General features: G+C 37.6%; 2 protein-coding genes across 2 annotated transcripts in view; one reads left to right on the top strand and one right to left on the bottom strand.

Annotated features, from left to right (window-relative positions):
• Positions 1-598: 598 nt before the first annotated feature.
• On the bottom strand, positions 599-5,261 carry LOC103985569 (tubulin beta-1 chain). Its single transcript, XM_009403310.3, has 4 exons — positions 5,126-5,261; positions 4,160-4,559; positions 3,213-3,482; positions 599-1,505 (listed from the first exon to the last, which is right to left on the bottom strand). The coding sequence occupies exons 2-4, from the start codon at positions 4,551-4,553 to the stop codon at positions 826-828; spliced, it is 1,344 nt and encodes a 447-aa protein (XP_009401585.2). The 5' UTR covers positions 4,554-4,559; positions 5,126-5,261; the 3' UTR covers positions 599-825.
• Positions 5,262-8,898: 3,637 nt separating this feature from the next.
• Positions 8,899-19,456, top strand: part of LOC135638310 (uncharacterized) — a 40,235-nt gene continuing 29,677 nt past the window's right edge. Inside the window, exons 1-8 of the mRNA XM_065151384.1 lie at positions 8,899-9,199; positions 9,389-10,215; positions 10,306-10,431; positions 10,547-10,632; positions 15,640-15,748; positions 18,180-18,275; positions 18,477-18,539; positions 18,665-18,724. Coding sequence (XP_065007456.1) covers positions 9,142-9,199; positions 9,389-10,215; positions 10,306-10,431; positions 10,547-10,632; positions 15,640-15,748; positions 18,180-18,275; positions 18,477-18,539; positions 18,665-18,724 — 1,425 coding nt within the window. The 5' untranslated portion in view covers positions 8,899-9,141. The remainder of the gene's footprint in view (positions 9,200-9,388; positions 10,216-10,305; positions 10,432-10,546; positions 10,633-15,639; positions 15,749-18,179; positions 18,276-18,476; positions 18,540-18,664; positions 18,725-19,456) is intronic.

The raw sequence follows: 19,456 nt of genomic DNA, 5'->3' as shown, positions 1-19,456 counted from the left end.
TAGATTCTTCACTGGAGGTGGGGTGTTCTTATCGAGAATATATATATATATATATATCTTCATTTTTTTCACTTTATTTAAAATGTATTTATCAATCAATTATAACGATCCATGTTATGAGACGTGAGGTGGTCATTTCTTGAAGGCAATTTCCTAGAATGCTTCCGATTTAGAAATCGTCTTAGATTGACTACAATGTAAGTGCATCGTATCGGTCATTGGTGTTGTTTAGAACTCGAGTTGCGAATCTCATTCAAAACATCTCTGGCTAAAGACGAGAACATGCTACTTCAAACTGGATTGAAATCACTGGTGTGCTCCCTATTGCAAAGCTAATATTCCAATATCCACATCACATACATGGACTTGAATAACGTTTATATCCTTTATGATGTTTAAGTCAGTTAACATGCGGTAAACATTTATTTATATTTATTATCTAACACAAGTAAATTTTAAATTTGCATTTTTATTCAAAATAATTAAGAAAACACTAGCCACGTGAACACCTTTAGATGGAGGACTAGCATCAAGAAGCGTCGAGCATTGCCATCAACTTGACAGTAGTGACAGACATTAATTCAGAGGGAATCCAACATCCGAACCAAACTTACTACATAACTTGAATATCTGGGAAAATATTCATCTGATATCCTAACATGCATAAGAATATAAAGCAATGTCATCATAGCAACAGCTTCAGATATATTGGCTACTAGGGACCAAAGTACTAGAGAAATGCATACAGGCGAGGGAATAACTCACACACAACATTGCTGTCATAAAACAAACAAAAAATACCACATATTATCTTCCTTCAGATACTCACATGTCCTGGAGCACCTCCTCTTCCTCGCCCTCATAATCATCCTCCTCATCAGCAGTGGCATCTTGATACTGCTGGTACTCTGAGACGAGATCATTCATGTTGCTCTCTGCTTCAGTGAATTCCATCTCGTCCATACCCTCACCAGTGTACCAATGCAAGAAAGCCTTCCTCCTAAACATTGCAGTAAATTGCTCGCTCACCCTCCTGAACATCTCTTGGATCGAGGTCGAATTGCCGATGAAGGTGGATGCCATGGAGAGGCCCCTAGGTGGTATGTCACAAACACTAGACTTCACATTATTGGGGATCCATTCGACAAAGTAAGACGAGTTCTTGTTCTGGACAATAATCATCTGCTCATCAACTTCTTTAGTGCTCATCTTGCCTCTGAACATAGCAGATGCAGTGAGATAACGACCATGGCGAGGATCAGCAGCACACATCATGTTCTTAGCATCCCACATCTGCTGGGTCAGCTCAGGGACAGTCAAGGCACAGTATTGCTGTGATCCACGTGAAGTCAAGGGTGCAAAACCGACCATAAAGAAGTGGAGGCGAGGGAAAGGGATCAAATTTACAGCCAATTTTCGGAGGTCTGAATTCAATTGTCCAGGGAACCGAAGGCAGCATGTGACCCCACTCATGGTCACAGATATCAAATGGTTCAAGTCTCCAACTGTTAAGACGAACCAAAATTTAATTTTCCAAGTGTCAGCTTATAATCAACAAAAGCATATATATCGAACGCAAGCAATTGAAAATAAAAAAAAAATTACATCATCAGTAAGAAAAGTCACCATTTTGTAGTTCAATAAGTACATAACAAATATCTACATACAAAAATTCCAAACAAGCAGGACAAAATCATGCTTAGAGCTTGACAGTGTCAATACAAAAAGCAAAGACAAGAATCACGTGCTCTTTTCTTTTTTTCCGTGTTTATCATGTTTGTACCGAACTTTTTTTTATCCTCAATGGAAAATCCATAGCAAACTTAATCAGAGTAGATGGATAGTTCAAAACCTATGCCAAGAGCAGCTCATATTAAGAGAGAGGATGTCAGTCTAACCAGAACAAGTACATTATTGGACTCCTTACACCACCATGCAACTATAGTAAATAGATATTAGTCCATTTTTAACAGAAAAACAAGATGCAATTGAAAACTGCAACTCAACATCAATTATGGCCAGTTGGGATGATGTACCAAATGACAATGAAGGAATATGATTAGTTTCTTTCAACCTATTTAAAGGACATCTTGGAATAATTTTGTTGATTGCTTCTAATCTAAGTAAGCAAATAGAGAAGATTTAGTTTTAAAAAATTGAACAGGTAGGAAAAAAAGTGGCCAAATGTCTTAAATGTTCAATGTGCAGTTAAATATTTCAACAACCATGAAATACACTATAATGAACAAAACATAGATAATGAAACTATAGTGAGGTGCATGACTGCTTACATCTCCTTCAAGTAGTATGAATCTCTGACTAGGTTTAGTTGCCTAGATAAATAATTGTGTAAGAAGAGTTTCAGCTTTAACCACTGAATCCTTGCTTCATTCTCATCAATTTCTAGACTTCCCCATTACAGCTCACTAAGATTGATGTATTAGCATCAAGTGTTATTATCCAAACAGCAAGGCTAGACCATATGCTTAGTTTGACCAAAATACAAATTTCTGGTGCAAAAAGGAAACTTAAACCGGCGTACCTTGCAATAAACCAAGAGTTGTCACATGGGAAAGCTGTTAGCATACATATAATAAAAGTTGCAGCTAGTACCAAAAAAAGGACCCATTGAAAAAACCACTATCACAAATAGTGTGATTCTAGTACCCAAGTTTTTAACACTCAGCATTACATCTAGCAAGCTAATAGAAACACAAATGTCATAAAATTGAAATGAATGCATACATTAGAGATTATTTTGACTACACCACCCAATCACATAATTCTTCCTAATGTTGAGAAAGAAGTTTATGTCTAAGACCCATGATAGACCTATTAGATGTGCTGGAACTAACAGAGAAATGGCAGACCATAAACTTGCATAAATAGCTAAATTATGACACCAACATTCTAATTTCTTTTTGTGATGATAGAACTGCCAATTAAACATGAATCAAATTCGTCATTACATAAACAAAGTCACCCATGAAACATTCATTTAAAACACAAAATTGTGGATTTTTTTTTTCGTTGTGTCCTGAATACTTATAACCAAATAGATTTATCTGAAATGAAATTAAAACCAAATTGTGGCAAAAAATCAATCCTCAACAATGTTAAGTACCAAAAACAAAATTCCTATGCCTACAACAAGAACAAAAATCAGCCAAGAGGATTGACTTACAGCACTCAAAAAAAGGTGATTGACTTACAGCTCGGAGTGGTTAGCTTAAGAGTGCGGAAGCAGATATCATAAAGGGCTTCATTGTCCAGCACCATGCATTCATCTGCATTCTCGACTAACTGGTGGACAGAAAGGGTTGCGTTGTAGGGTTCAACAACTGTGTCAGAAACTTTGGGGGAAGGAAAAACAGAGAATGTGAGCATCATCCGATCTGGGTACTCCTCCCTGACCTTTGATATCAAAAGTGTTCCCATTCCGGAACCAGTTCCTCCACCAAGAGAGTGGCATACTTGAAAGCCTGAGGAGAAAAAAAATGTGGAAATGTATAATTGCATAATATCAAGCACATTCCAAGTGATAAAAATTGATGAACAAACAAGCTCATGACAACAAACCACAATAAAGAAATCAGATCAACATCAAGAATCACAGAGAACTAAAAGGTCCATGAACTATGAAGATTTTCCTATGATTGAATGAAAAGGTTTTTATTGATAAAAGATAATGAGTTCACTCTGATCTTCTATAAAATTAACAATTTTCATCATAATCAAGACTATACATTTCACTATAACAAACTATGATTCTCATATATGACATATAAAGCATTCAATACTTAAAAAGAAAAGGCAGATATGAAAACAACAAAATTATATCAGATGCAAAATCTTAAGTTTTAGAACACATCAACAGACACCATGATCCTTACATCCTTGAGCTTTTTCAACAATAGAAATTTGCTCAGTGAGAAGCAATCAGAGAGAAAGATTAGCTGCACCATCATTTCAAAGAAAATTGAAGAGTAAAAGATGTTAATATATAACATTCAAGCCTAGTCTGCATGATTACCGATAAAAAATTTTATCGAAAGTGCCAACAACTTATCTCAATTCATGAGAGATCATAGCAGATCAAGAGATAACAATAAGCAACATAAATGAACTAAAACAACAAATAAAGGAATGGAGAACATACCCTGAAGGCAGTCACAGTTCTCGGCCTCCTTCCTCACAACATCAAGAACTGAGTCAATGAGCTCAGCCCCCTCAGTGTAGTGACCCTTAGCCCAATTATTTCCAGCACCTGATTGTCCAAAGACAAAGTTATCTGGTCGGAAGATCTGACCATATGGCCCAGTTCGGACGCTATCCATGGTGCCGGGCTCCAGATCCATAAGCACCGCCCTGGGAACGAACCTCCCACAAGAAGCCTCGTTGTAGTACACATTGACCCGCTCCAATTGGAGATCTGACTTCCCAATGTACCGACCTGTGGCATCAATTCCATGCTCATCGCAGACCACTTCCCAGAACTTGGCTCCTATCTGGTTACCGCACTGACCACCCTGGACATGTAGGATTTCTCTCATTTTTACCTAAACCAAAGAAAAGTAAGCGACAACTAGCACTTAAATGGGTAACAATCTGCATAAGTTGTTGACAAACCTCAAAGCTTAAATCCTACTCTTGAATAAACGAATAAGACATCATATCTTAGCGGGTTTATCCAAGATCAAACAACTATTCATAAGATCCAGAACAGATATAAAAGAATGTCCCCAAAACACCCAAAACTTAGAAGAGAAGACAGATCTATAGCATCCAAAGATTCAATCAACCATAACCGACATTAGGACAAGAAACCACAAGAAATATTCCACAATGACTCCAACATCACGCAAGAACCCAAACCCACAATGCTTCAAATTCGAAGAACGAAGGTGAAAATCCAAAAGCAACTAGAATCGGAGAAAGAGAGAGATGGATCGAAACAAATTCCTCCAGAACCGTTAGAAACAGCCACATAAATTGAAATCCGCTGTTTTCTCAAGAAAAAACGTAGCATTCGCCAAAATACAACATGCAACTGACTCGAGAACGCAAAGATCTTGAGGCGACGTGCCGCAAAATCGAAGAATCGACTTCGAAATGGAGGGCTTACCGGCGGGAACAGTGAAATCGGGGTGGCTTCCTAGAGTGACCGAAGTGAGACGGAGGTCTCGAAGCGAGGGGAGCCGGACTTGTGCGGTGGAGGCTTTATATTGGCGAAAGACAGGAGAGGGGATCGGACGGCCACCACTCTTTCCCTCGCTTTCCCCTGTTGGCTCTCGGATACCGTTCGATGGATGGGTCTGAAGTCGATTTGTGATGGCTTTCGAAGATGAGACCGATGCTTTGGACTTTGAATTATCGACACTCTTAATAACGATAATACCCTCGAGAGTTAACGACATGGACTGTTCTGCGCCCCCTCATGTTTGTTTGGATCCGTCTGATCCAGGGTTGGACGGTCTGGATTTGTTGTTCGTCGATCAATTTTGTAAGGAAACAGTAATTCCATTTTACTCTTTATATTTTTTATTTTTATTTTATAATTATAATTTATTTTTTAATAAATAAATGCTCGTCATGAAATATGAAATATTCAAATTTAAAGAATGAGATGGATATGAAATATTTAAAAAGCATATTCATCTCACACAAGTTAGTCGCAATAAAAGCCAAACTCAAATTTAAAAAGCTAACCCATTCTTTTCACTTTCATGTTAAAAGAATCATAAAGAATTAGATTTTTTTCTATAAAACACCTTTCGTTTATTTTTTACAAAATTAAGTTTTTTTCAAAAAAATTAATATTATTTTTAATAACGATAGTTTCGATTAGAACCACCAATCGTGTATTCTTTTTAATTAAAAATAATTTAAAAGAAAATTTATAAGTTTATTTCTAAATTTTGAAAAATAGATGTATAAATATAATGAGTATAATAACTTTAACTTTAAAAAAATTGATATAAAAATAATAAAATTATAATTTTTTTATTAAACTAAATGATTTTACTAATGTTTAAACCTAAATTAATTGGATTTAAATCTAAAGATTTAACCATTATACTATAGACTTTTTTATATTTATTTATTTTTATCTTATTTAACAAGTTTAAAATCAAAATTACTTGTTTCGATTTTTTAGAATAAACCACCCTAAGTCGATTCGAATTATTAAGTCGATTTGATTTCGAATCAAACATTGATCAAGACTACTATGGAGAGATTTCATTCCCAAATAATTTTTATAAGGAGTATAATTAGGAAGAACATGGGAGTATAATTAGGACTTAGAAAATTTGTTCTAAAATAATTTTTATAAGAAAAACTTTATTTTTCAGAGTCACTTTTAAATGTCAGTCAATTAAATCTTGATGAAAAAAATATTTTAAATACTGATAGGTATCACTAGCCGAAATCATCCCGAAAGAGTAAAGAGACAAGATAAATATTCTTGAGTTTAGCTATTAACAAGAGATGAAATTGAGATTAGAGAAACTAAACATTCTAACAACTATTAATTATAAGATTAAAAACTATGAAAATATTTGACATTGCATCCACATTCCTAAACATAGGTAATAATTTAAAAGAAAAAAATATTACTAAGCCAAGGATTAGAGGAACAGCTAGTGGAAGAGTCATTACTAATTATCTTCGTACATATATTCCTTTTTAGGATCAATTTTATCATATTTGATTTTCGAAACCCAAATGAGATTATGAATAATATATTTAGTATAAATAAATTGAGTTCTTAATAGTAATTAAATCCCAAATTCTAAAAAAATATATCAGAAAAAAAAAATCATCCAAGAATCTTATCTAAAATCCAATAATTGAGAGTAGAACTATATCGAATGCCTTGGGAGTTATAGTTGATAAGGGCAAAAATGGCGACGTGACGCGCCATGACGTCAGGCACACCAGGTGAACGCACTACCCGAGGAAGCAAGCATTAATGCTGACTTGATGTGCGCCAACGTCACCATCTCTCAGCCAACAACCTCAACATTTGACCTTGTGCGCTCGCCCGAGGCATGGGAGCACGTCGACCGAGGCTCGCCCATACCCTGCGGCAGCCCGGTTCTCCACGCAACCCCAGTGGCAATGTCAGACGCCACGCGAGGTATTATCCTGCCCCTGCAAGCAGGCACATCAGGTAACATCAAACTCATCTATAAATACCCCGGAGTTCTAAATCAACAGGGGGACTTATACTTCTCCATCTAAAACCCACTCCGCATCAACTGACTTGATCGTCGGAGGGGTCGGGCCGAGCTTCCGACCCGACCTTTGTGCAGGTATGAAGACGACGACTTCCCGCTATGCTCCCGGGCGAGGGGTCGCCTCCCGGAGTAGCTAACGACACCACACGCAACCACCGAGACGGACCCGAAGCCCGCCTCGGAAAGATCCCCTCGTCAACCGGGCCCGAACCAAGCCGCGTCGGCCTCGAGACCACGGCTCAAAGTTGTTTACACTAACAATAGTGATTATGGACAATATTTAATTTGATCGTTTTAAAATACCTTGTACGATGATTGTTCAGGTGTTTGAGTATCTTAGTTTGGTGCTGTATGAATAATCGAAAAAAGAAATTCAAACATCTATCTATTATTCACTAATCCACATATATTTATGTCTCTCTATTTAAAACTGGTAAAAAATATTTTTATTTTATATTTCTTACAACTATTTCTGCAAATAAGATATGGTATCTCCCTCCTTAAAAAAAAAAAAAATCAATCAATCAAGACTGAATAGAATTATAACCCAAACAATTCTAGTTGGGTTAGATTTTAGCATTACTATAAAGAAAAACATCAAGATAAAAAATAATAAAAGTCTTTAATCAATGTGTAGTAATATTTTTTCTTCTCGATTAATGCGTAGAGTTCTGGTTACTGTTTAAGGATATTTAGGATGTGTTTGAGAGCACATTTCAAATGGTTTTAAAATATGAATTCAAATATAGTAAATTTATTTAAATCGTATTTAGTATTTCAGTATTTGTAGGATATTAATATAATTTTTTACATTCTCAAATTGTCTCATCAAGATTTGTCATGATTTATATATTCTATAAGGTGAAATTTTATTTATTTATTTATTTTAATTAGTTTACATTTTATTTATTATATACATGAGGCATACCCATTTTTTTTATAAGATTATACATATTCCTTTATTTTATTTTATTTATCAATTTAAATAAAATTTTGAATAAATTTGTTACATAATATTGAATATTTTTAAAATATAATTTTATGAAATAATATTTATATAAATGCATATTTAAAATACAATCTTCATTTATTATTTATTAAATACTCAAAAGTATCTCACAACTATAAATTTACTTAATTTTTTCTTTAAATATACATTAAAAATATCAATACATTCCAAATGAAATATTAGAAATTTCCATGACTATTTATTTTATTTGCAATGATATTTCATATTTTTTTATTCAAAATTTTGTACAGGTATTTGCAAGACAAAAGAGTGCAAATATATTTATTTTGGCTGAAGATCTTAAAGGAAAAAAATAGTTTTAGAGGGACCACTTGAGAAAATTATTTTCACACACACACACACACACACATATATATATATATATATATAAGTTAATTATTAAAAGCTCATAATAAAAAAATATATGAGTTTCTTTTGAAAAATTACAGTTCGAATTATGCTTCCAAAAATTATCCCTAAAAATTAACTGAAAAGTCAATTATAGCTTATTTACACTGTGTAGTTTGGGATGATATTTAAGCAGTTTTCTTACAGGAGGAAACCCAAAGGCAGGCAACGAGTTTGAGGGGGTGATTTGACTTTCCATTTCCGTCGGATCGCCTTATATTCAGCACCAATCCTAAAGAAAACACTTCCGTCTCGTCTTCACCCTTCGCTCCAAAATAATCTCGACGAACGCCTCCTCCCCCTTCGCCTTCCCCTCCCATATAGCCGCGATCGCAAAACGAGGAGGGACTAGAGAGTGAAATCCTCTCAACAGCAAGAATCCACTCTTCCTCCCTCTCTCTTCCTTCTCTCTACCCCCATGTGAAAAAAGGAGTATAAACCCTAACCCTTCTTCTCTAGGGTTTCTGCCTAGAAAGAAACAACATGGCTCCAATCCTCAACTACGAGCAGCACGCCCAGCGCCTCATCGAGCCTGATCTGCGTACGCGTCCTCTCCTTCCTCAATTTCTTCTTCTTCTTCTTCTTCCTTGTATTACTCTTTTTCCCTCCCTTTTTGCTTCGATCATCAAGATCTCGAAGGAGAGCGAGAGAAGATTGTGGGTTTTGCTGTTGTTGCTGTTACTTTTGCTCCGAATGAATGACTCATGGTAGTGTCTGCGTGTTTTTTCAGCGGTGCAGTTGCGTTTGCAGATGGTGATGGAGGTGCGGGACAGCCTCGAGATCGCGCACACCTCGGAGTACCTCAACTTCCTCAAGTGCTACTTCCGCGCCTTCTCGGTGATCCTGACGCAGCTGACCTCCCCGCAGACCACCGAGAGTGCGGAGCACAAGCTGCGCAACGTGGTGGTGGAGATCCTCAATCGTCTTCCCCACAGCGAGGTTCTCCGCCCATTCGTCCAGGACCTCCTCAAGCTATCCCTTGCCGTGCTCACCCGCGACAACGAGGACAACGCTCTCATCTCCATCCGCATCATCTTCGACCTTCTTCGCAATTTCCGCCCCACGGTGGAGGCCGAGGTCCAGCCCTTCCTTGACTTCGTCTGCAACATCTACCGCAACTTCCCCGCCACCGTCTCCCACATTTTCAACTCTCAAAACAACCCCAATCCTCTGTCTACCTCCTCCTCCTCAGCCGTCACTGCCGCCTCCCCTTCCCCACCTCCTCCTCCTCTCCCTCCTTCTTCCCACCCCATCGGGGGCAGAGGGGATGATGGCGGTGGGCTCGATGTGCCCCCTGGCATCAGCAGCAGCAGCGTGGGGTCGTCGACAACCTACACGGCAGCCGGACAGTTGAACCCCAGCACAAGTTCGTTCAAGATAGTCACTGAGAGCCCCCTCGTGGTGATGTTTCTGTTCCAGCTTTACACGAAGCTCGTGCAGACGAATATACCTTACCTTTTGCCACTCATGGTCTCTGCCATCTCCATCCCCGGCCCAGATAAGGTTTCCAACAACTTGAAGACCCAGTTTGTTGAACTAAAGGGCGCTCAAGTCAAGGTTTCGTATTTTTTGGTCCCTCTTTCATCCAGTTCTGTTCTAATGGCCAATGTGATTTGGTCTCATGCTTTCTTTTTCTTTACGCCACAGACACTGTCATTCTTAACCTATCTGTTGAAGAGTCATGCTGATTATATAAGACCTCACGAGGAGAGCATATGCAAGAGTATAGTAAATTTGCTTGTCACCTGTCCAGACTCTGTCTCCATTAGAAAGGTGAGGGTTTTGGGAGATCAGAAGATCTTGGTATTTTGAGTGAGCCATCAACGAGGCATCACTAGTAAGAATTCCTGTTGTTTCAATGGCAATGTTTTTCCATGTTTTTCTTCAGGAGATGCTGATAGCTTTAAAGCATGTTCTCAACTCGGATTTCAGACGAGGGCTGTTCCCATTGATTGACACACTTTTAGATGAAAGGTATGGCCACTTTATAGTAATCTTGGAGTTTTCTTTTTTTATATTTTCTTGCATCTGAAATGTCCTTAGGTTTAGCTTTGTTTAGCCTCATAATATGACAAGGGATATAGACATATCTATTTGGTTCTAACTTGTTTTGTGGCTAAGTTTCTGTTCTTTATATGGTCAGTTCTTAATTACCACCTGGGATACTTTTCAATAGAATACTCTTTTTTTTTAATCTTTTTTTCCGTCTCTGGACCTGTAAAGACCATAGATCACTGTCATCCATACTAAACTTCATGCAGCATTATGGAAAGATCATCTTTGGTAATAATAGATGGTTTTGAAAATATCTATGTTACATTTTCTGCTTTGCCTTCCGATAACCTTTTTTTTCCTCCTCTTAGAATTTAAAATCACTTAATATGTCAACTTCCTTCATTTTACTCTACCAAGGTTTAAGGGAGCTTTACAGGGATATTTTGCATGAAGGTGTACTTTAGTGTTTCCTAACAAACAAAGTTACTCTACCAAGATTCCAAAAGGACGATATTAAAATAATATCATTGACCCTTCTACCTTCCGTTTTTTTGCTCATTTGCTTGTCATCCATTTTTCTGAGGTAAATATGTTTTTCAAGTTATGTTTTTGACGATGCACGCTCTGTAATGTTAAGAAGGAAGTAGCAAATCGGGTGACAATATCTCACCAATTCCTTATTGCCTGTGAATCCTCTCATTATATTCAAAGCCCCATAATGATTATAAAGAAATCCAACAACAAAGATTGCCCTTTTTAATGTTTTCTTGATATCAGGGATCTTTCCAATATCCTGCAATATTAAATCAATACAATGTGCTGCATATAGAGTCCAATATAAATGTTTTCTTTTTGTTTTAAGTAATTCGCCAGAGACAAAGAATAACAAAAATGATAAGACTTAGGAGTTTAATACATCTTCCATTTAATTGAAGACAAAGTAATTACAAAAATTAAAAAATTTAAAAGATGAATCTTACTAGCTAATACATAGTTGCTTTCATTGTCGGTTATAACTTGGACGGTATTTTATTTACCGATTTCTTTCACGAACTTGTCAAGTAAATCATATATCTTTTTTTTTAGATTTCACAAAAAATGATGTATCTATTGACTTCACAAACATGGTTCCTAAAGAATAGTTAACCATAAAATTAATTATACTTCTGTGTCTCTTATCGGTCCAAGCATATGACATAATAGAATAACCATGTTTTACCTATGATTCTTTGTGGCTCTTTAATAAGTCATTTGTATAATCCAACTCTTTTTTCAATAATGAAACTCGCATCTCATAATAACTTGAAGGTTTTAATCCCGCACCACATCTTCCAATAGCTTTAATCATCACTTTAAAATTGTGTAAATGAGTTGTACTAAGGGGAAGGCCAACTTGATAGAAGAAGCGAGCAATGTGTTGAACTGTTCTCCTTATTTCTTTATCACAAGCATTATTTATATTTGTTTGTCTTAATTTTGAGCCTCATGTTTGCCCTTGTTGCTTCTGTGATCCTTGATACATATCAGTGATTTCAATAGGCGCTTGGGCGCTCGCCTAGGGGCTCGGGCGAGGCAAGGTGAGGCCCGAGCACCTCGCTTCACTTCCAGGCGATGCGCTTCAAAGAGGCGCCACTTGAGCGCTCACCCGAGCCCAGGCGTCGGGCGCTTCGGGCAAGCGCTTGGGTTAAACCAGGCGACCGAACCTGCGTTTTAGGTCTGGTTCGGTCTCCGGTACTTTAGTTGGTTCAATCGAACCAACTAAAGCACCGATATCAGCTGCCGCTGCCCAACCCTAACCCTGCTCGCGTTCACGCTACCGCTGCTGTTGCTCGCTGCCGTTGTCGCCGCTCCCGCTCCTGCTGTCGTCGCTTCCGCTGTCGCCACTCCCGCTCCCGCTGCTGTTGCTCGCTGCCGCCGCTGCTGTCGCCGCTCGCCGCTCCCGCTCTTGCTCCCGCTCCCGCTGCCGTTGCCACTGTCGTCGCTCGCCGCTCTCGCTGTCGCTGCCGCTGCTCACTTTCACCACTGTCGCTGCACCCTCGATCTTCCCTTACACTCCTCTTTCTTCTCCTCTTTCGAAAGTATACTGTTAACAGTATACAATATATTAGTAACAGTAATGTATTTGTATTTATTAGATTAATGATATATTATTTTGATTTTAATACTATTAAATAATTATATTTATTAATTATATTATATATTTTAATATTTTAGCGCCTTGCTTCGCTCGGGCGAGCGCCTAGCGCCTCGAGCGTTTTTGGACCTTGGCGCCTTTTGGCGCCTAGCGCTTTTTAAATCACTGATAGATATATAGGTCCATAAGTTCCTTTTTACCCTTCTTAGTAACCATAACTTCTTTTCATTTTCTGTCGTATACTTTTTACTCACTTGGGTTGACACTCTCAGAATAATCTTGTTCTTCATCATCCCTGATATGTTCAACATTATCCTATGGTAAAATCCCATAAGATTCATTCTTTTGCATTTTTTTTTAATGCATATAAGCCAGTAGCTCCTCTTTTACCTCAGGTAGATACTTCTTGTAAGCTGCTGCATTCTTGAAATTTCCTACTAGATGTTGCTGTGCACGAAAAATACCACCTCTAGTAGTCTTATCACAAAAGATGTAAGTAACTGCATTAGGATCTTTAGGATCCTTTAGATAATTATATTTCCATGCAGGATCCTTTAGATAATTATATTTTCATGCAGATCCTTTTTTGAATTCATTGAAGAATCTATTAAATTGCTATGTCCACTTGCCATTTATCTTGAAACTCTAATAATAATTTCAAATAAACAAAGATTAACAGTGTTAAAATCTAAATAGTATATTATTAATCTAATAAATAGAGATCATTTTGATAGTAATTAATAATCTATTGTTAATAGTAGTAGGGAATAGTAGAGATCGATAGTGAGAAGTCGCGGTGAGAAGTTGCGGTGATAAGCTGAGTCGCGGATAGTAGGAGGCAACAGAGTCGCATACAGACAGTAGGAGGCAATAGAGTTGCGAACAACAAGAGGCAGTAGAGAACAACGGAAGCTGCAGAGTTGCGGACAGCAGGTGGCAGTGGATAGCAACAGTGGCAGCGGCGTTGTGTCGCGGACAACATCAGACAGTGGATAGCAGCAACGACATACAACGAACAACAACGGAAGCTGAGGAGACTCGGTCGTCGACAGAGGAAGACTCGGAGGCAACGGGAGAAACCGTCGGCGGTGGAGGCAGAGAGAGAAATCGTCGGCGTCGAACGTAGAGGGAGAAATCTTCGGCGGCAGAAACAGTGAGAGAAGCGTGTGTAGGGTTTGGAGTCAGGGTCGCGTACCGATATAACTGCGTGTGTTAGTTGGTTCGATCGAATCAATTAACACAAATTTAACCGAACCAGACTTAAGTTTGGTTCAGTTGCCTTATATCACTCGGGTGTTTGCCCGAAGCACCTGACACCTAGGCTCATGCGAGCACGCAGGTGACGTGCCTCTTTGAAGCACGCCTCCTAGCCCTTAAACGAGGCGCTTGGGCCTTGCCTCGCCCGAGCACTTAGGCGAGCGCTTGAGCGCCTTTTTAAATCATTGGTTCAATGTCTGGGAGATTGCAATTAAGAATATCCATTTATATGTTTTCATGCCAATTGGTAATGTGCCCTTGCAAATAGTGATAAAGATGACACCTATGAACAAGATAGCTTTTCTGTCATGATTTTGCAAATTGGGATCAGGCCAAGGTGTAGCTAGGGTCTGTTCGACTATATGCTAGCGTTCTTGGTTATTGAAAGGCTTAAGTATGGAGTATGATTAGATCAGGATTGCTTGGCTACAGTCGTTGAAGTCATCATTCCAGCATAATACATCACAAAAGAGGGCAATCTTTATAATGAGTCATGTCCATGCGGCAGCCCCTCAAACCAAAGAAGACTGTTACATGGCTTTGGAGAAGGAAAGAAGGCATATTCAGCTTTGTGCTAGAGTAAACAACTCAACCAAGTTGGTATAATGGTGGAAAACACTTTGTGAAGACTATCCTAGTCAAGTGAAAAAGGAGAGGGTTAAATAGGCCTCATCACTAACTTCTAGTAGTAATAGCATAAACTCCCTCTTTTTATCTGTTATTCCTGGAGGTTTTCATTATTATTTTTGGATTTCATTGGTCAAATGAGTCCAAGTTCGAGTCTCGTTAGTGTTCTAGGGTCTCAGTATAAGTATAATATAGGCTAGGTAAGTTATTTTGTTTCTAGAATCTATATCCTGAGAGTGCTGGGTTTCTCTTCTTATTTGATTTTAATGGGGTGATGAGATTAGCTTTTACTTGCATAACTCCTGTATGTGGAAGGACTATATGCCTAAGGGTTCATGTAGATGATTATTTTTGTTATAATAATATTATTTTATATTAGCTTTGCAATACTAATCATGTGGATGACTATGTTTGTCATAATAAGGTTAATTTATATTATAATAAAAGTAGTCATGCGGATGGTTACTCTTATGTTTTGGTCTGCTAGTTGATTAGCTTTGCAAAATCTCTCTTCTTTGAGCTAGAGAAGTGTGCACTAGAGGTGACACCATTACAGCTAATTTCTCACATTCAACTTGTCAAATATGTTGCTTGTGAATTATAAAGAACAAGTGAATGACTACTGAACAAGCTTCATTGGGCACAAGAACTTGGACAATGACCAACAAATGTCTAATACCAATTGCACATTTGGGCATGGAATTTGGAGTTGTGTTGTAGAACTGTCTTTACCTCTCTCCCCTATGTTTGTAATGTAAAGGTGTACATCTAGTTTTTTTTGCTACATGTTCTTCTTGATGAGTAAGATATGCTGTTGGTTCTGTTCTAGTAAAAAAACTTATCTTTGAGATTGTATTGTGTGCATTATGATGTTTGTCATATGCCATTCATTGTTGAGACTTTGTGTTTCCTGCATTGTATTTTATGCAAATAATTCTGACTGTATTCTGTGCTTCATTCTTCAACAGAGTTTTAATTGGGACAGGTCGAGTTTGTATTGAGACGTTAAGACCATTAGCTTATAGCCTTCTTGCCGAGATGGTACACTATGTTCGATCAGAGCTTTCTCTCGCTCAGGTTTCATTATCTATTATCCTTTTCACTACAAAATTTTTGAAGTTATTCTCAAGAATGATAATGTAGGTCACAATCTTGTTTTTTTAAATAACTTATACAGAACATTCATTTTGTATGACAAGCTTATTCAGGCCTAGCTGTTTCACAAACCATTTACACAAGAAGAAATTTTATCATGTTGACTCCTGAGTAGCTTGTAGTAGGCTGAGAAGAAGTAGAGAATGAGAAAGAATGTAAGATCGAAGCGAAGACATATTAAACCCTAGGACTTCAGTACAAGGGGAAATTTCATGATAATTTTCTTTTCCTCCGGGACAAAATTTCAATATGAAGGGAGCTTTAGAAACCTTCGAGGTCAAATGCATGTTAATGAATAATTGTTAGGTTTTTTTGTTCTAACTTATGTAGTTTAACTATTTTCCTTAATTATCTGAACCTAATAAATCTAACCATCCCAAACTACTAAAGTCGGAGTGTCTATTTTATGTCTATTTTAATTATTTGAATTCATGATTGATGATTATCTCAAAATTAGAATTTAATAGTGCAAAAGTTGGTAAAAGGCAGCGTTATCAAAAGGTGCTCGGTTAAGGCGAGGCCCGAGTGCCTTACAAAACCTTGGGTTGAGGCATTTCAATGAAGCATTGCTCGGGCGCTCTCTTGAGCCCAAGCACCTCGGGCGAGTGCCCGAGCCAAATTGGGTTGGGGTTCGAGCATGGTTCAATTGAACAAGCTAGTTGGTTCAATCGACCCAGTGAGAGAAACCCTCGGTGAAAGAGAAACCCTATGTTCGCCATCGCTGCCTTTGTCCGTAGCTTTGTCAGCAACTTCGTCTATTGTTGCCACCTTCGTCCGCAGTTTCATTTGCCGCCACCTTCGCCTGCAGCTTCGTCCGTTGTCGTCGCCTTCGTCCATGCTATTCGTTGTTGTAGCTTCGTCTGTTGCCCTATCCTTCTTCCATAGCCGCCAGTTACTTATCCTCAAAATCCATTCTTTCTCATTTCGATTAACTTGTTGCACCATATTGAGATGTTGCACTGTTACTCACTTTGTTAGGAGTTAGAACTGTTTACCACCATATTGAAAACATTGTTTAGTATAGGTCTCTATCAGTAGAACCTTCTTTAGCAAATCATTTTTATTTAACGTGTCAATTTTATTTTTATCATTATATTTATCAATTGTAATATATATATTTTTAAATTTTAATATTCTAGAGTGCCTCGTTTCGTTCGAGCAAGCACCTAGGCGAGCACCTAGCGCCTTTGGCGTTTTGTGACCTTGGTGTCTTTTGGTGTCTAGCGCTTTTAAATGCACTACTACAAGGTGAGTTGCAGATTGATGATTTGGTAGATTACTTAATGCTTTGGTTGGGTGATCGAGTATTGGTCCTAAGTGGACCAGGTACACACACTTGATAACATAAGCTGGAAGTTCTTAGAATAAGTTCTTCCTTGCTTGTAAATCGTTCAGTGTTGACTGATTTCTCGATGCTTGCTATTAAACCTTCTCTGACTTGGTTCTGACCTCTTTGTGCTCCTTTGCCACATATTGGAGAGTTAGGCAGGTGCTATCAAATAACCTGACCCTGGAACTTGAACTGATAGCTCAAGTCAGCGAACATGGATATGGAGGGGATTATGGGTCAAAGTGGCAGGCACTGATGGGGTTGGTGGCAGCAGGAATGAGTTAGGGGAGAAGGCTTGGAATGTAAATTAAGATTGTAATAGAACATTTATGTATACGCCCGTACATGTCTACTTGTGCAATAGAAGTGGTATTGGAAGTGTCTCTTATGTGGTGGAAATAGAGAATGGGTATAGTAGAATTCAGCTTCCTATTTAGTTGTATATTTCTTGATTTTAAGATAAAGACTTGTTGGCATTGTTTCTTTGATTTGTGACTCAATTTTCAAATTATGATGTTCATGACCATCCTATAAGAGCTAAGGCATGTTGAATGATAATTCTGTAATTGTAGTGTATGTGCACTTTGCATGAGAAGTGTCTCTGCTGTTGTCCCTAGTTCCTTTTGTGGGCCACACAGGCTCTTTGAGAACTGTGTGAAACAGATTTTTTCTTCTCAGATAGATTATCTTATTTCAATCTTTTTGAACAGAAAATTAGGATAATGATAATTTTGAATAAGTGGATTTCAAACTAGTGGCATGGAAGGGGTTTTCACTAATCGATCACCCTTCCCTTATTGTTGGTTATTGCCTTTTATTTTCTAATGAATATTTGATAGTCATGGCATAAATTTGAGGTCATAACCACTATCTATTGTACATTCTGGAACTTAGATTATTGAGGATCAATTTTGAAAGCCTTCTTTACTTCTTCAATTTGTGTGACTATTTCACTTTATAGCATTCTGCTACTTGATATTTGCATTTCCTTTTTATTATACTAACGGAGTTTATTATGTGCAGTTGTCGCGGATTATATATCTATTCTCAAGAAACATGCACGACTCATCTTTAACCCTCGTCATTCACACAACCTGTGCCCGTCTGATGCTGAATCTGGTTGAAGATTTACTTTGCCTTTAGGGAATTAGGATAAACTTAAGTGCTGATATGATTTCCAATTTATACACATATTACTTAACATACAATTTAGTTTGCAACATGTTTATCAATGTTTAATACTGTACCATCATTTATTTTTTGTTATTATACTTGCATATGCTTGTCATCATATTGTGACTGTCTACTTTGGGTTCTCAGGTGGAGCCAATATATGACAAAGGTGTTGACCTTCAAAGCATGGATGAAGCACGAGTTCTACTGGTACCAATTGTCATGTTCTTGATTTGGATTATCTTGTTAATGAGAAACAAAATTATTCTACTTTTTCCCTTGGATTGAGTTTAATTGGTACAAAATTACTTTTCTTATTGTTTTCTCATATTTAGGGCCGCATCCTGGACACTTTTGTGGGAAAATTTGGGACCTTCAAACGCATTGTACCTCAGGTACTTATGGATCTTTGTTGATTCTCTTTTATATGGATTATTTCTGGATGTCTATTTATATTTTTTGGTGACTCCAGAACCTAATTTTCCTTAATATTTTCCTTTGTGTTGCAACCTTCATCCATTTATCTTGTATAGTGATATCTTAATTATTAATGCTGGCTATAGTTTTGTATTTTTCTGTTGAAGGTGTTGTAACTTTTTCTTGGAGCATACAACCAATTTAAGAGTTATTTAGTTAAAAATGGAAGCTAGTGATATCTATAGAAACCCAATGTGCTTGTTCTATATTTCTGGCTTCATTTTTAGTCTGTCGAAATGTCTGGAATCATGTAAAGTTTTAGCTACCTTATCAATAACTATCAAGATGCTATTGAAATTGTATTTTGATTAATAAATATTCCACGTTAGTTGTGAAATACACCTCAGACAGGTTGTCTTCATGATGTAGTTGATCTTATCTCATTATCCATTGTTTGCTTTGGTGCTTATGTGTCTTAAATCTGTATGGTACTGGTACATTGATATGCTGGATGGACATCCCAGCCAACCATGTTGCCTTTTATATCAAGGTGTTAGTCTCAGAATTTGCTTAATTAACTTTTCCTTTGTCCTGGTATAGATCTGGTTTGGTGCCCTGGTTGAATGTGATTTAGCATGTAAATCACACATTCATTTCCATTACTCTGTGTTTAATGTGGATAGTGGATTGCTTACTTTATTTTCATATAG

The sequence above is a fragment of the Musa acuminata genome, chromosome BXJ3-5, assembly GCF_036884655.1.
Source record: "Musa acuminata AAA Group cultivar baxijiao chromosome BXJ3-5, Cavendish_Baxijiao_AAA, whole genome shotgun sequence".
Lineage (NCBI taxonomy): Eukaryota > Viridiplantae > Streptophyta > Magnoliopsida > Zingiberales > Musaceae > Musa > Musa acuminata.
The sequence above is the reverse complement of the archived record's forward strand: the minus strand, read 5'-3'. Positions and strand labels throughout refer to the sequence as shown.

Bases quoted from the DNA above. Each gene is read 5' to 3' on its own strand.
- LOC103985569 (XM_009403310.3), bottom strand. From the start codon at position 4,553: ATGAGAGAAATCCTACATGTCCAGGGTGGTCAGTGCGGTAACCAGATA. The intron at 3,483-4,159 runs GTATGTTCTCCA...TTTTCTCCTCAG, and splicing joins GAACTGTGACTGCCTTCAGG to GCTTTCAAGTATGCCACTCT. The intron at 1,506-3,212 runs GTAAGTCAATCA...TCGTCTTAACAG, and splicing joins TAAGCTAACCACTCCGAGCT to TTGGAGACTTGAACCATTTG.